General features: G+C 46.0%; 1 protein-coding gene across 1 annotated transcript in view; it reads right to left on the reverse strand.

The window, feature by feature from the left end:
- The window catches only part of UACA (uveal autoantigen with coiled-coil domains and ankyrin repeats), a 146,925-nt gene extending 138,777 nt beyond the window's left edge, over nt 1-8,148 (reverse strand). The window contains 1 exon segment of the mRNA XM_030189816.1: nt 7,700-8,148. Within this exon segment, the coding sequence (XP_030045676.1) occupies nt 7,700-7,885 (186 nt within the window). The 5' untranslated portion in view covers nt 7,886-8,148.
- Nucleotides 8,149-18,116: the final 9,968 nt, after the last annotated feature.

The following is an 18,116-nucleotide window of genomic DNA, read 5'->3' on the forward strand; positions in this document are numbered from 1 at the left end:
AAGAAGAAGCCGTCCGAGCAGAGTGGCCGGCCAAGATGGCGGAGGCGAGCAGCGGGGGATGGGCGTTTATGGCGGGAAAAACCGCCGCGCCGGAGGAAGACCCGGGACACTGACCGGCCTCCAAACTGACACACAACAAGGGCGAATCAGACTTTAAAACCCCCGCATCCCCGCTAGAAGCGCACACGCGGTCCGGGGAGCGATTCTTCGCGCCCTCGCCCTCCGACGCCATAGGCCACGTGGAGATCAATCGGGGAACCCCCTGCCCGCTATAAAAAGGTAAAAATTACCTGCTTCTCGCTCCGAGCTGTAACGACCTGGTGTCCCAGTGAGTAGCTGCAATAAACGTTTAAATAAACGTCGAAATAAACGCCCTTAAGGACGTCCAAAATTTTTTTATTTTTTTTTTTAACGGAGCCAGCGGGAGGGGGGAGAAAAGGAGGGACCTGGCGCCACCAGGTTTGCACTTGCTCAAGAAGAGCGCTCAACCCCAGGCACGCAACAAAACCTAAAAATTAGGCTTGGAGGCCTAGCCAGAGCTGCTGCTGTGTGTGACCACCACCTGCTGAGATAGAGAACATACTGGGGAGTTTCCGGCAGCACATGACCACATATAGGGAGGCAAAAGGATTGCTCTCTATCTCCACCTGCTGGTAGATGGACACAACCCACCAGTCTATGGATTGATCAGCATGATGATATGGAAATGATGGTTTCTCTTTAACAAAAGTGAAAGGAAACTAGAAAATTTCCTGAGCCCAGAAAGAAGAGGGCCAGCTAGGAAGTTTACAGCCCAAGCTGAGCTTAATGGAAGGTTTGGCCCAGAAGGGTAGGGAAATAATACATGGTCTAGCTCCGAGCTATATAACTGAACTAATCGACTTACCAATTAGAAACACAACTAAATCAGCCAGAACCTACTTAACCCTTCACTTCCCAAGTTGTAAGGGCCTGAAGTATAAATCAACATACGCGTCACGTTTCTCCTACATACGCACACGGCTCTGGAATTCACTACCAAAACGCCTGAAAACCATGAATAATCATCTAAAATTCCGAAAAAAAAAACCCTAAAGACTAACCTTTTCAAAAAGACATACCCCACAGAACTGACATAAATACCGAATGAAATATGACAATTTAACCAGGAAACGGAGAAACTCAACCCCGACACGATCCCACCCTAACATTCTGCTTGGGATGAACCACCCCAATCTACTTACCGATACTTCTTTACTATATTTGTCACTGTAACGGTACCTCTACACTGTATTTGTTCACATCGGAGTCTGTAATCACCTCTCCAGAACTATGTAAGCCACTTTGAGCCTACTAATAAGTGGGAAAAGGTGGGATACAAATGTAACAAATAAGTAAAATATATGATGCAAGGAACACCAGAGCAAACACAAATAGCATCCATGTAGTCATACAAATTGTAGCAAATTTAACAGGATGAAACACATCCCCCACACACAAATAAAAAGGAGAGAGGCTTGGACTCTTATAGCCTTCCCCCCCCCCCCCCACCCCCAAAGTGCCCATTTCACCCACTTACCCTCAACCCCCCCCCTCCCCCCCCAAAAAAATCTGGGAATCCTAGAAGACTGACCTTAGGAGGGATGCTACCGTCAAAAGAGATTTTATGAAGGCACACTATGTAATTGGTTCAAAACTAGGCTCTGGACTCTTAGGCTAAGAGTCTGAACATAAGCCGACCAGATCTCAAAAAAAACGTTTAGAGTGTTTACAAGTCAGGTGGGCTTTTCTTTTTTTTTTTTAATATTTATTTAAAGAATTTTCAGTACAAAGAAACTCCATTACACTTATTACTACTGGATCTCCATTACATTGCTGCAACATAGATCTTACATATAAAACCATTGTACATAAACCGTAACAGCTTCAACTTAACAAAGGTACACCCCATGTAGCACTCCAGGTGGGCTTTTCTAACCTCCCAAAGAATAAGGGCATTCAACTGGTTCCGCCATTGCCAGTGAGAGGGACCCTCTGAGGAAACATTTCTTCCCTACTAAAGTCTCTGTCATGTAGTGTTCCTCAGGGGTCAGTGCTTTCCCCAGAACTATTCAATCTGTTTGACTTATTCTATCTTTTGGGATTAGTTCCTATTCTTATGCAGATGATTTTCTTTTAGTTTATTACACGGATCTGAATTCAGAGACGGACGAGGGAAGATATGATTGAGGTCTACAAAATCTAGAGTGGTGTAGATTTTTTACTTGTTCCAAAAGTGCAAAGACTAGGGGACACTCAAGGAAGTTACATGGAAATACTTTTAAAACAATAGGAGGAAATATTTTTTCACTCAACAAATAGTTAAGCTCTGGAATTCTTTTGCCAGAGGATGTAGTAACAACGGTTAGTGCAGGAGTGGAGGAGTGACCAGGGTGGTGGACTTTGGTCCTGGGGAACTGAGGAACTGAGTTCGATTCCCGGCACAGGCAGCTCCTTGTGACTCTGGGCAAGTCACTTAACCCTCCATTGCCCCATGTAAGCCGTATTGAGCCTGCCATGAGTGGGAAAGCGCAGGGTACAAATGTAACAAAAATAAAATAAAATATCTGGGTTTAAAAAATGTTTGGACAAGTTCCTGGAGGAAAAGTCCATAGTCTACTATTGTGACAGACATAGGGAAGCAACTGCTTGCCCTAGGATTAGTAGTATAGAGTTGCCACAATTTGGGTTTCTGCCAGGTACTTGTGACCTTGCTTGGCCACTATTGGAAACAGGGTAATGGGCTAGATGGACCATTGGTCTGACCCAGTATGGCTACTCTTATATTCTTATGTACAGCCACTCCAAACTTGTTTAAATAAAGTGGCAGGTTGGTTAAAGGATCATCTTTTAGGTTTGAACCCTGAAAAGACTGTAGCCTGTTGGGCTACAACAACCGAAACTGCGCTTACTAAAGTCTCCAATGACCTATTACTGGCTAAATCCAGAGGGCAATATTCCATCCTCATTCTTCTTGATCTTTCCGCTGCTTTTGACACTGTCGATCACAGCATACTTCTCGATACCCTGTCCTCACTTGGATTCCAGGGCTCTGTCCTTTCCTGGTTCTCTTCCTACCTCTCCCTCCTCACCTTCAGTGTTCACTCTGGTGGATCCTCTTGTACTTCTATCCCTCTGCCTGTCGGCGTACCTCAGGGTTCTGTTCTTGGTCCCCTCCTCTTTTCTACCTACACTTCTTCCCTTGGTTCATTAATCTCATCCCATGGCTTTTCCTACCATCTCTATGCTGACGACTCCCAAATCTATCTTTCAACCCCTGATATCTCATCTTGCATCCAAACCAAAGTTTCAGCATGCTTGTCTGACATTGCTGTCTGGATGTCTCAACGCCACCTGAAATTAAACATGACCAAAACCGAGCTTCTCATTTTTCCCCCCAAACCCACCTCCCCACTCCCCCCATTTTCTATTTCTGTTGATGGCTCTCTCATTCTCCCTGTCTCCTCAGCTCGAAACCTTGGGGTTATCTTTGACTCTTCTCTCTCCTCCTCTGCTCATATCCAGCAGATCGCCAAGACCTGTCGTTTCTTTCTTTACAACATTCGTAAAATCCGCCCCTTTCTTTCCGAGCACTCTACCAAAACCCTCATCCACACCCTTGTCACCTCTCGTTTAGACTTCTGCAATCTACTTCTTGCTGGCCTCCCACTTAGTCACCCCTCTCCAATCAGTTCAAAACTCTGCTGCCAGTCTTGTCTTCCGCCAGGGTCGCTTTACTCATACTACCCCTCTCCTCAAGTCGCTTCACTGGCTCCCTATCCGTTTTTGCATCCTGTTCAAACTTCTTCTACTAACCTATAAATGTACTCACTCTGCTGCTCCCCAGTATCTCTCCACACTCGTCCTTCCCTACACCCCTTCCCGTGCACTCCGCTCCATGGATAAATCCTTCTTATCTGTTTCCTTCTCCACTACTGCCAACTCCAGACTTTGCGCCTTCTGTCTCACTGCACCCTACGCCTGGAATAAACTCCCTGAGCCCCTACGTCTTGCCCCATCCTTGGCCACCTTTAAATTTAGACTGAAAGCCCACCTCTTTAACATTGCTTTTGACTCGTAACCACTTGTAACCACTCGCCTCCACCTACCCTCCTCTCCTCCTTCCTGTACACATTAATTGATTTGATTACTTTATTTTTTGTCTATTAGATTGTAAGCTCTTTGAGCAGGGACTGTCTTTCTTCTATGTTTGTGCAGCGCTGCGTACGCCTTGTAGCGCTACATAAATGCTAAATAGTAGTAGTAGTGGGTTATCGTCTCCACCAAATATTATTCCATCCCTGTTTGATAGGCCCATTGTTCCTGTTCCATTTTTCCGTTATCTCGGAGTACTTTTAGATTCTGCACCATCTTTTGGTCCTCATATTTCACAGGTTGTTAAATTTCCTTCACAAATTGAGGTCAATTTGTAATCTATTGGACACTGATGCACTCTGTTCACTATTTTATCCTTCCTTCATTCCAGATATGATTATTGTAATATTATCTATGCTGGGATTACTAACTACAAAGGGTCTACACCAGCTCAAATTGATTCAGAACAGGCCCACCCTCAAACACATCACCAACTACTACTACTACTAATCATTTCTACAGCGCTACTAGACGTATGCAGCGCTGCACACATTATATGCAGGTACTTTCTTTGTGCCTAGAGGGCTCAAAATCTACGTTTTATTTTGTACCTGGGGCAATGGAGAGTTAAGTGACTTGCCCAAAGTCACAAGGAGCGGCAGTGGGAATTGAACCCAGGTTGCCAGGATCAAAGCCCGCTGCAGTAACCATTAGGCCACGCCTCCCACCAAGGACACTAAGGTCACCTCCAAGGTGACCACACCCTCTCCAAAGGACATCATTATATGATATAATACCCGCCAGTGAGCCTTCTCCCCCACTCTGGAATGCACTCCCTAAAAGGTTTCGCTTAACACAAAACTATCGCTACTTCAAGAAGCAGGTAATTCAAGCACCTTTCTTAAATTAGTTTCCTTATTTTCTTAGTCCTATTGCTCTACCTTGCATATTTTGAAGTTCCATCTTTTCTTATACCCTAAGTTGTCTCTTAAAATGTTTTATTTCATATTGTGTTGACATTGTAAGTAGTATACTATGCCATACTTTGGACTGTTATTTGAATAATTTTACTGCTGTAATTGTCTATTGCTTATGTTTGACTGATTTATTATTGCTGTACACCATATTGAGTGAATTTCTTCAAAAAGGCAGTAAATAAATCATTATAATAAATAAACAAACCTGCAAACTAGGAAGGGCATCAAAAGACAATAAGCCACCCTACTGAAAATGCTTAACCTGAGAAAAACCCTCCTTCTCCAAGGTCCTGCTCTCCTGCCCTGGGACAAAAGTACCATTACCATGTATAGGCAACAAAGAAGTACAAATATTACTATCTCCCCATCCCTTACTAAAATCCTTCCAAAGTTCCTTAAGGGGGTCTCAAGAGGCAACTTTGTCTAACCTCCTTAGGTATAAGCCCATAGGTAGCACAAAAGAGGAACTTAAAATGCCAGGGCCAAAATATAGATGATTCTATGTCCCTAAGAGTGTAGTCATTGGGTACCCAACAACCAATCTTTCAGGTGTCTAAAACTGACAGGGCTGATTGTATCTCCTCAGATTTGACAAAACCAAACTCCCTTTTTTCCAGTTCCAAAAAGAAAAACAAACAAACAATTGCACTTTATATTGGCCTTTCCCCCCCCCCCCCCCCCCCACACCACCCACCCCCAACAAAATGCTCTGGAAACTACTCTTTTTGGGGGGTTTTTTTTTTTAGCGCCTGCACATGCTCCATACCTATCAGATAATTGTTATATTTATTTTGATCCTGCTCAGCTGGATTTTTTTCCACTTGATAAGGGCTCCGATATTGAGGGAGAAGTTTAAATATAATGGATCTGATTACAGGAGTGGGAGGAGTGGCCTAGTGGTTAGGGTGGTGACTTTGGTCCTGGGGAACTGAGGAACTGAGTTCGATTCCCGGCACAGGCAGCTCCATGTGACTCTGGGCAAGTCACTTATCCCTCCATTGCCCACCGCATTGAGCCTGCCATGAGTGGGAAAGCGCGGGGTACAAATGTAAAAAAAAAAAAAAAAAAAAGTGGATGTTATTCAGATTGCTGTATGATTATAGTTTCTGAACTGTAAATGCTCTTTTGTCTCTTTGATGTGGACCAACTTCTGATTCATTTCTTTGGAATATATGGACTGATTAATGGAAACAACCAATTTTAAATAGAGACAGAATTTCAGTTTAGTCTGGTTTCTTTTTTCCCGGTTTTAAGATTTTGCATCAGGAAAATACTTGCACATGCAGATTCCTTACCAGAAGTTGCATTTCCTGACTCAGCAGTCCTTCAGTGTAATGCACACAATAAGTGCCATGAAGCAGCTGGCTAGCGAGATCCACAAACTGACTAACATGCTTTCCCCACCACAAAGCAGCTTCTCTGTATAACATCTTTACCTGCTGAACACTGAAATACTATCTCAACTTGTGGGTGTATCAAGGTATTTTACAGAATCAAGAAAAAAAAACTTTCAGAAAGTTATTCCCTGCCATAGCTGGAAGATGGTGCTGAATCAGAACCTGCAATTCCAGAACCCCAAGAAGTCAAAGAGCAAGAAGCAGTGCAGCACCCAAAAAGCCATCCTAAATACAGTAAACTATTTAAGATGAAAAAATCTTGCTGCACTGTGAAGGATGCACTAAATTGAAACACTCCGCATTAACAGTAGAGCTCCATATTTGATCACTTTTCCTGTGCTCAAGTAACAGGATCCCTGTATGCCAAGAATACATGTAAGAATTGTTAGGGACAACCCTTACTTCAAAGCCACACAATCAGGGGCGTAGCTAGGTGGGGCCATGGGGGCATGGGCTACACATTTCTTCTCAAGTTCCCCCCCCCCCCCCAACATTGAATCCTACCTTTGCTGGCAGGGATGCCCAAGCCCCAGTAGCTGAAAAGGTCAAAGTTCTATGCTGCTTGCTTGGGCAAACAAACCAGTAGCATGCTACAGCCACCAACACCTGAATTCCCATGCATGCCCTCCTTCTCGCCCCCTTCCATCCAGCGTCTTCCATCCCCTCCCTCTCTTGCCACTTTCATCCAGCCTAGGTCCCCTCTCTGTTCCTTCCCGTAATCCAATGTCTGCCTCCTCTCTGTCCCCACTCCCCCCCACCACACACCCCCATCCCTGCCACTGCTGCTTTTCTAGATGAGCAGCAGCGGTGGCAAAACAAGCTGCAGCCACATGAGACCAGACTCTCCATACACACGGCTGCTAACTGTGCCCCAGAACAGAAAGTGATACGAAGGGGAACAATCGTCAGACACATGTATGAAGAGAGTCTGGCACCGTGTGTCTGCAGCTTGTTTTGATGATGATGATAATCTAGATAAGCGGCGGCAGCAGCAGGGATGGGTGTGTGTGGAGGAAGCGGCGACCGAGAGGAGGCAGACGCTGCAATTGGGGGAGCGGTAGAGGTTCATGTGACGGCGGGGGGGGGGGGGGGGTCAGGATTTGCCAGGCACCCCTGAGAGTTCACTGCAATGCACCAGGTACCACACTGCACAGTTTGGGAACCGCTGCTGTAGCATATAGGAAACCATTTCTGTACGCAGTAGATACCTACCATGTTTCTAGCAGTACAGGAGAACCAGCGGTGCATTTTAAGCCCCCATATACATCTTCTCTTCCAGGCAGTAAGCCTCTGGACATGGTCCCAGCCACAAGTCCTTGAGTACGATGGGGCTTCTGCAGTACTAAGCGGCAGTTCGTTGAAGCCATGGGCCTCATTCTGAGTTCCCACTGAGGCCATAGGTTCCAGAAAGATTGCTCACCTTGCTGCAGAGCAGCCTACTGCAACTAGAGGCTTCACACCAACAGCCACTGTAGCCATAAATCCTATGCACTCGGCTACTGAATTCCCCTCCTTTGCTAATCCCATTTACATGCTCTATACCTTGCTTCACACTTCAGCACTTTAGGAGTGCCAATAAAAGGGGAAAGGGGACAGCCTGAGCCCCTGCAGGCTGCCCCCTTCCAACTTCTCACAGGAGAGGCTGCATCTCAGCTCCTTTATTCAAGGCACTCTGCTCAAGTGTGGGTGAAGCTGAATAAAGACTATATGGGAGGCAGGCGCAAGGCAGAACCTATTTTGGATGATTTGCCAGTTGACATCTAGGTGACAGGAAAGAGATGTCAATAACACATTCTGTTCATGCTCTTGTGATGAGTAATAGATAGGCTGGGCGACTGATGGAACCGGAGACAGCAGCGATGCTAATACAGTACCTCAGCCAAGGGTATGCAGAACAGCAGGGATGCCAACACTAGTACTGAAACTGGAAATGGGGCCAGCTTAACCATTAGTCTAACTAGGTGGTCGCATGGGATGCAGCAGGCAGCTACAGCAAAATAGCTTCTGACAGCCACAAAAAGTCAATCATATCATTGGTGTTTACTCACAGGGAGGGGGGGGAACCTAAATACCTTTTGAAAACTGATTCCCCCCCATTATATATGTTATCCATGTATGTATTTATACATCATTTATAAAACAAAACATTAGTCAGAGCAGATGAAGAAACTGGTGAGCTGTATCCTTCTACCAGCAGGTGGAGATTGAGAACACTGGGCTACAGGGTGATCCAAGATGGCCGCTTGATCGGATGTGTGTTTGTGAGCTCCTGAGAACTCGTGTTTGTACAGACGATACGGTGCGCTCCCCGTGTTATTATGGGGAAGAGAAAAGGAAAAAACTGCTGCTCCTATCTCAGGAGCTTAACAGAGATTGGATAGCAGAGCCGGTAGTGGGAGGCGGGGATAGTGCTGAGCAGACTTATACGGTCTGTGCCAGAGCCGGTGGTTGGGAGGCGGGGATAGTGCAGGGCAGACTTATACGGTCTGTGCCAGAGCCGTGGTGGGAGGCAGGGATAGTGCTGGGCAGACTTATACGGTCTGTGCCAGAGTCGTAGTGGGAGGCGGGGCTGGAGGTTGGGAAGCGGGGATAGTGCTGGGCAGACTTATACGGTCTGTGCCAGAGCCGGTGGTTGGAGGCAGGGATAGTGCTAGGCAGACTTATACGGTCTGTGCCAGAGCCGGTGGTGGGAGGCGGGATAGTGCTGGGCAGACTTATACGGTCTGTGCCAGAGCCGGTGGTTGAAGGCAGGGATAGGGCTAGGCAGACTTATACGGTCTGTGCCAGAGCCGGTGGTTGGGAGGCGGGGATAGTGCTGGGCAGACTTATACGGTCTGTGCTAGAGCTGGTGGTTGGGAGGCGGGGGATAGTGCTGGCAGACTTATACGGTCTGTGCCCTGAAGAGCACAGGTACAAATCAAAGTAGGGTATACAAAAAAAGTAGCACACATGAGTTGTCTTGTTGGGCAGACTGGATGGACCGTGCAGGTCTTTTTCTGCCGTCATCTACTATGTTACTATGACTGTTTAGTTAGCACAGCACAATCTCATGGAAGCCTAGAGGTGTGGATTTTTCTTCTTTGGGGGGGGGGGGGGGATGTGTTTCAGTGCCATAGGCACTTGGGGGGGCCTGGACCCCCCACTATGGCTGGTGGGGATCCTAAGTCCCACCAGCCGAGGAGGTTCTCCACCAAAAATAATTCTGTCAGCACCATTTTCTATGGGCTGCCAGTGCCACCCCTGCACTGGACAAAATTGGAGCATGCATGTCGAGGGGCAGCCCAGAGAAAATACTGCTGACAGAACACCGGTGAAGGACCTCTTTGGTTGGCGGGCTTGGGGATCCTGCCAACAGCCAGAGGTATATTAGGGGTTGAGGGGGCAGAGGAGCACAGAGAGCAGGGTGATGGGGCATAGTTTGTCGTCAAAGCACCCGACAAAGCTCCACTCTGTGCCCATCCAAATCTACTCAGGACCTTCATCAGGGCATAGACCATAAAGTCAGCCCAGCACTGGTTTTCCTACCTAATCTCCCTTAATGTTTCTTTGGATCCGGATCCTTCTAAACAGGCTTCCTTTGTGTTTGTCCCCTGCAATTTTAAATTCAGTTACCATTTCATCTCCAGCACCTATAGAAAAAGATCCGTTGAACATTCACAGGGTTGCCACAGTTGACATGAAGGTTGTCCATGATTGTGTTTATCTCGCAGAACTTAGTAAAAAGTCAAATTACAAGCAATTTCTGTGTAACATGGTTGATCTTTTGTAGCAAAAGAGAGGTCAAAATAGCCGAACACAGAAAAATCAAATAAAATGCAGCGCAGCATACAAGTTAGTCCAATTAACTTAAGCCTCAATTTTGTTAAAAGCAACCACAAATAAAACTGGAAACTGTAAAATCTATTAGTCTGTTCATACGCCATAAAGCCTGTATACACTGCTCTGTATTTATTTTTTTTAATCACAGGATTCTTTTCCAAAATCAGTTCTTGCCTACAAAATAGTTATACATCTTTAATCAAGAAAAACACTGCCCGTCTCCAGAGAGCTTACCCAAAAGTCTGAGCACCCAGACATCAAGTGCGTTACTGGAGGTGTTTCATCACCATCTCAAAATCTGTTGCCATGATCTACCCTCAAAGCACAAGTCTCATGATTGTTAAAGTAACCCATTAGACCATACAGCCATTTCCCACTTCATTTTCTTACATTAAAAAAGGACACGGGAGGAAGTGACGTCAGCGGAGCGAATGGCTGCTTAAAACGCTGAGCTCCAGCACACCCGCGAACTAGAAAGCACTCTCTCTCTTCCCCACGGCGGCGAATTGATAGCCAACTGAGATATAAGAGATACCCTGGTTGCGGCAAGGAAAAATTCGGGATGCAGGCGAACGGAGGAGCTGTGAATCTCACTCAATTCGCGTTTGAAAGGCAGTGCGACGCAGAAAAAAAAAAGATGGCGGATCAGCATGCAACTGACCTCGTGCACACAAGACTCGGCGCCAGAGTTATTCACCTCTCAAGAACAAACAGACAGGTTGGAGAAATCCTGCCCGAGTTACGGGACTGGCTGCAGGAAATAAGATCTGATCTGAAGGTGGTCCGGGAGGAACTCACGAACCTGGGGGCCAGCTTGCGAGGAGAAATCGCGGAGATTGGCCAAAGAGTGGAAGAAGTAGAAACGCGAATGGAAGACCACACGGAGGCTTTGACAGCAGTTGAATTACAAGTCTCTGATATTAGCTTGGGGCAACAACAAATCAATGAATAAGCTGAGGACTTAGAAAACAGGAGCAGGCGCTGCAACCTCCGTTTTCGAGGCCTACCAGAGACTCCTGCCTACCGCGAAGCTAGATTGTGATACAAAAAGTGGCTAGCGCTCTACTATTGAGGGATGGAACTGAGGTGAGCCCAGATGACATCAAGCTGGAAAGGGCACACAGGGCACTGGGCCCGGCAAGACAGAACCTGCCCAAAGATATCATCGTGTGCTTTCGAGAATACGGGATGAAAGGAGAAAGTGTTACAAGCAGCTCGCAAAAGCACAGATTTTAAATGGGGAACGGCCCACCGCATAGAGGTATACCCAGAATCTGGCAGCGGCGACATTAAAGCGGAGAGCTGAACTGAAGCCGGTCACGGCGAAGCTACGTGAGATGGGCATACGCTATAAATGGAGACATCCCTTTGCACTGGCATTCTACAAAGAAGGCAAAATGCAGCAGATCCGAACGAGGGCAGAGGCACAGCAATTTTTCCAGAGGGGCTGGCCGAGATCCCACCGAGTGCAGGAGGAAAAAGAGGACACTCGGGAGGTAGGGCTACCCAGCCAAAATGGCAGCGAGCAGGGCGCAACAGGCTGCAGAGACAACAATCAGCAAACCGTCTGACTTGAGCTTCTCGGGGCTGAAGCGAGTAGACTCGGCGGTTTGGAGAAGACAGCCCCCGTGGCGTGCTGAGGGGACTGAAAGATGACTGAGTGGTATAAAAAGAGGGTATTATAGAATTGCATGGGAAGAGGATTGGGGTGCTTAAAGTTTCAATCTCACATGTATATAGTTGAAGTTATGTGTTAAATGCTAGGAAAGAATGACAATAGGGTGTGGGGGAGCCACTTCCTTCACGGGTAGCACCTAGCAAACTAAGAGAAGAAGGGTGCTTAAAAATGTATGAAGAGGAAAAGGTGGGGGGGTGGGAGGGAAGAAGGGGGAGGGGGAGGGGGAGGAGGGAGGAGCAGACAGATATGATATAATCAAAATATGGGGGATCTCGTTGAGAGTGGCAAAAGGGAGCCTGGTTATACGAACAATATGAAAGCAAATGTCATGGCTATTAACTGTGTAACGTTGAATGTGAGAGGGCTTACTCCCGCGCAGAAACGCAGCCAGATGTTTAGAGAAATGTTACGTTTGAAGGCAGATGTTATGTTCCTCCAGGAGACGCACTTGAAGCGCGGGCATGAAAAGGTTGGTCAAACATAAACGATATCCCTCAATATACTATGCATCTAACATTGCAGGGACCAAAAGTAAAGGGGTCTTAATAGCGCTTTCCAGTGCGTGCCATGGAATGTGAACGAAGTGATACGGGATCCCGGGGGAGGTATTTGATTCTAGTGACCTCAGTGCTAAATGTGCAGTACACATTGATAAATGTTTACGCTCCCAATGAAGACCAAGGGGGGTTCATAAAAGAACTAGAGGGAGTGATTCGGAAGAGAGCTAAGGCCTTCTCTTGATTGGAGGCGACTTATAATGTCACCTTAAATCCGAGCGTAGATAACTCGGGGGGGACAGCAGGATATGCCCAAAAGGATAGAGATGCAATGATGAATGGATAGCCCGAGAGGGCCTTATGGACATCTGGAGGGAAATCCATGGGACTGAAAGGGACTATACATATTTCCCCCTAAACATAAACGTACTCACGCATAGATTACTGGTTGGGGGAGGAAGCCTTTCGAGGCAGAATTTGTAAGACCAGGATCGAGCCTTGCTCCTGGTCAGATCACTGCTCGGTCAGTTTAGAGCTTAGCCTTATAAGAGAGAGAGGGTCACAGGAATTGGCGTATGAATGAAGCACTTTTGTTGGATCCTCAGCATGCACGTACAGTGGAGAAATGTATTGAGGAATACATTATGTTGAATGACAATGAGAGACACGTCCGTGAGTGTATGGGAAGGTATGAAAGCGGTTTTACGGGGTCATATCATTGCACTGCAGTCTCATATAGATAAGGAAAGGAAACAGGGAGAGGCCACAATGCGGCAGCAATTAGACAACTTGGTAAAGACACATAAGGCAGACCCCGCGGATAATGCGCGAGAGGGGCAGATACAACAACTACGTAGACAACTTAATGAGACCCAGTTAGCTGAAATAGCAATTCAGTTACAAGCAGCGCAACAGGAGCACTTTGAGTTCGGGAATAAAGCTAGCAGGTTATTGGACCGTAAACTACAAAAGCGAACACAACGTAACTCTATAGCTGCTATAAAAGTCTGAAGGTGGAGAGTTGTACACCTCCACAGGGGCTATACAACACGCTTTTTGGGAATATTATGGCCAGCTCTATGAGAGGGAGCAAACAGCAAATAGGGAAGAGCAAAAGAGTATATAAAGGACTTGGGCATACAGGGGATCTCAGAGAGGGACCGGGAGGACATCTCAGCGCTAATAACAGTAGAGAAAGTGGAAGAGGCGATAGCAGGGATGCCTACACATAAGGCTCCAGGCCCAGATGGCTTCCAATCAGATTTTATAAGATGTTTAAGAAATGGCTTGCCCCCCTGCTAGTAAGGGCGATTAGGTCCTTCGACGAGGAGCACTCACATGCCATACTCTTGGAGAGTGGCAGAGGTAGTATTGATCTTGAAGCCAGGGAAGGACCCGCAACAGTGCGCGTCATACCGACCCATATCTCTGTTAAATAATGACTATAAAATCTTTACTAAAATTCTGGCCAATCGATTGAGGGGGATAATGCCTCGCTTGATCCATCAAGATCAAACAGGGTTTATTGAGGGACGTCAAGGCAGTGACAATATAAGAACCCTGCTACATGTGATCCAACAGATTGAGGAAGAAGGGAGCCCAAACGCTGCTGCTCTCGATAGAACGCGGAGAAGGCCTTTGACCGTGTGGACTGGGCCTTCCTGCAGTCTTTGATAGAGAGGCTGGGCATGGGTGAGAGATTCGATAAGTGGATAAAGCTTATATATGACAAACCTTTAGCCCTACTAAAAATCAATGAGGGGTTATCCAGAGCCGGTCCAACTACATAGAGGCACGAGGCAGGGGTGTGCTCTGTCTCCCTTGCTGTTTGCATTGTCGATAGAGCCACTGGCCAGGAAAATTAGAGAACATGCTGACATTAGAGGGGTGGCTCGGGGCTCCCCGCGAGCATAAGATAATGCTCTTCGCTGACGATATCTTACTGACTATATCGGACCCGGTGCTGTCATTGCAGAGGGTGATGGAGATATTAGCGCAATATATGGGAGGATGTCAGGATTCAAGATCAATATGACAAAATCTGAGATTCTAAACCTGTCAGTAGACCAAGATGTTATGCGAGAGATACAGCAGCGTTACCCATTTGTTTTGGGCACAAAACTCTATCAAATATTTGGGAGTGCAGATAACAGCAAAATAGACCAGCTATATCAGGCAAACTACCCCAAAAGTAAAGAACTATTTTTGGAACTAGATAGATGGGAAGCTATGACAGTATCATGGTCGGGTCGAATTAATGCAATAAAATGATTATACTACCCAAGTTATTATATATGTTTACGGCCCTACCGGTGCCTATTCCGCGTTCCTTTATCCAGCAACTACATAGAAAAAGTGTTTGCCCTACATCTGGAAAAAGAAACCACCGAGAATCCGTAGGAGAGCAATGCACCACCCCCCAGCATTGGGGGGGATGGGCGTCCCTGATTTCTTCTTATACTATCAAGCTGCTCAACTAAAAATTTTGGCTGAATGGCAGCCCAGTAATATAAGAAATGGCTTCATTGGGAAAGGCATGGATGGGCACTAAGTATTGAGGCACAATGTGTTATGGGGGACCGAGACAACAGATTTAAACAGCTCTTTCGCAGGGTGCCGGGGGACTAGCTCATCTGCTTAACAGTGGCTACAAATTAGAAATAGAGTGTTTCCTGAAAGGCAATATTTCTTGCAAACGGCTATAAGTGAAGCCCCCTGGTTTTTCTCTAGGCGGCGGAGGAAAAAACCTATCAAATGTGGGCCCGCAAAGGGTTATATAGGTTGGGGTCATTGTGGGAGAGAATGCGGTGAAAGATTTTGAGATAGTGAGGGAAGAATATGATTTATCCGCCAGGGACCTGGTGTATTACCACTGTGTGAGGGACTACATCCAGAAGAAATCAAGGGATGAGCTGGAACTGGCGGAGACGGGCTTAGAGCGGGCGCTAAGAGAAGGAGGAGGGAAGGGATGTATAACTAGACTCTATAAGGCTCTTTTGCTCATGTACTCCCCGATTGACTTTTACACAGACAGATGGAGAACACGATACAAAAGAACTTTTCTATAAGTTGGTGGGCCAATAGCTTTAGGTTCCTGTTGCGCTCAACAATCACTCAGCCGGTGGCAGAAAGTGGATACAAGATATTGTTCTGGTGGTATTATACGCCATTACGCCTCCACAAGATCTATCCGAAGGTATCCAAGAGCTGCTGGCGTGAATGTGGGGGACAGGGATCCTTTTTACACATCTGGTGGGAATGTCCCAAGGTACGTACCTTTTGGGAACAAATTATAAAGATAGTCAATGAGTTGGGTGCAGGGGGCTATACACGCCAGATAGAATACTGCCTGCTACACGCCCGCCCAAAAAAAACCAGAGTGCAAGAGCATAAGCTTGTAATCCAGATATTTGCTGCGGCCAAAATGCAGCTGGCAAGGGCCTGGAAAACACGGGAAACTCCACCCTTGCAAAGAGTGGGATATAAAGTCGAGTATATATACCAAATGGCAAAACTGACTGCGATGAGGAAAGGTATGCTAGGGGTGTTTCAGAAAATATGGGGCCCTTACGAGGAGAAACGAGAAAAAATCTGGCTCCGGGGGGGAGGGGATCGAAATGAGGGGGAGGAGGGAGGGGAGGGAAGGATGGGACAAATGTGAAGAAGGAATTATATAATGTGGTAAGATAGGATACATGATGTTTTTCAGTAGTAAGATATTCCTTGTGTGACTGTATGATCAGTGATGTCTCCATATTGGTGTAAAATTTACATAAAATCTTTAATAAAATATATTTAAAAAAAAAAAAAAAAGGACACCAGGGTTGTGCAGCAGCAAAAGATCCTACTCAGTACAAATGTTGGAAGTGGGGTGCCAGGTGCCCCAGCAATCAAGAACCTGTACACGGAAAACAACTGCAGACCCATTTGCACCTTAACCAAGCAGTCTGCTCATTTACAAGACCTGGGTTAGGATCCACTCCCTCACAGCACTCTATGCTAACACTGTTGCTTCGAGAATAGCGCCCAATATGTTATCCCTGCAGCAGACCTTATGGGAAGTATCCTGACCACAGACCATATTCCAGGATACTACTGAAGATCTACAAGTGCCAAAAGTCAAAATGCTCCCAGCTTGAAAAGCTACTGGCCCCAGCTGACTAGGGACATACTGTCAGGCAGCGATAGTGTGTTAAGCAGTTCAACAGGTCACATTCCCACACACAGTCTGTAGTACTGTATACAGCTAGTGCTATGTGAGGATCTCTTCTGACCAATACGTCAAGGTCCTTAATTTAGCAGAAAACATATGCCTTGTCTGCAAAGACTACCCTCTTTTTACAAGTCTGGACACTATTCTGGGACTATCATCAAGGTTTCAACTTACTACTGCTGCCACTCTGTCTCCCTATGTGACAATTGAGAAGGCCGAGAGGCAAGATAATGATTTATAGCTTTCCCTATTTCTACCTTAGGAAGGCTATGTGTACCTCCAGTAGGAAGCAGAGCTCTGAATACAATGCATAGGAAGAGAACAAAATCACCAGGATTAATTATACCTATCTGATAATCATGACCACCCAAAGTCAGAAGCACACACACATTATTGATGGTTAAGGACCAGAAGGCTCATCTAGTTTGCCCAATATCGTTCCTGTGCTTACTATATGCTGTTTTGAATTCTATTACCACATCTGTCTGTCACATCTACTAGAAATTTGTTCCACGCATGCATCATTCTAGAAATATTTCTAGTTTGCTCCAGAGTCTACCCCCCATAGAGCAGGTGTCTTAGCCCAATCCCTGGGAACACACCAAGCCGGTCTGGTTTTCAAGATAGCTAAAATAGAGAAATTTCCATGTATTGCCTCTGTTGCATGAAAGTCTCTCTCATGCATTGGATGTAATATCCTGAAAACCTACTGACTTGAAAACTCCCTGCTCTAAAGGCAGAGGGTTCTCAAACCAGTCCTCGGGGAAACACCCAGTCAGTCAGGTTTTCAGGATACCTGTAATGAATATGCAAGAGAGAGATCTACATGCACTATCTCCACTGTATGTGGATACTGAAGCCTTTAAAAATATTTTCCTTTAAAACAGGATTTAATTCAATTGCGTTTTAGAAGAATCGCAGTTCCTAAGTCATAAGTTCCTAAGTTGTTGGACGTGCTGATGAAATCCCCTTTGAACCACTAGACTGTACCGGCTATCAAGTACCTCACTTGGGAAACGTTTATTTCTGATTACACTTACGTCAGCACATAGAATGGGGGAGATTCAGGCACTAGTACATTACCCACCATACCACAATTACTGCATGATAAAGTAATTCTAACGTACACACCTAAGTTTCTCCCCAAGATCGTATCTCCTTTTCTATGAATCAACTCATTGTGCTGCCAACCTTCAATCCTCCTCTACATGAAACAGAGGAACACCAACGGTTGCACACTTAGACTGCTTGAGAGCTCTTCGCATCTATCTGGCACGAACGAAATCTAAAAATATCGACCATCTCAGTTATTTCTGTCTTTGAGGTCTACTCCTCCAAAACCAGTTACCAAGGGCACCTTGTCGCAGTGGATTGCGAAATGCATTACTTTATGCTATCAGTTAGCCAACTCTCATCAACCGG

The sequence above is a fragment of the Microcaecilia unicolor genome, chromosome 1 (assembly GCF_901765095.1).
Source record: "Microcaecilia unicolor chromosome 1, aMicUni1.1, whole genome shotgun sequence".
NCBI lineage: Eukaryota > Metazoa > Chordata > Amphibia > Gymnophiona > Siphonopidae > Microcaecilia > Microcaecilia unicolor.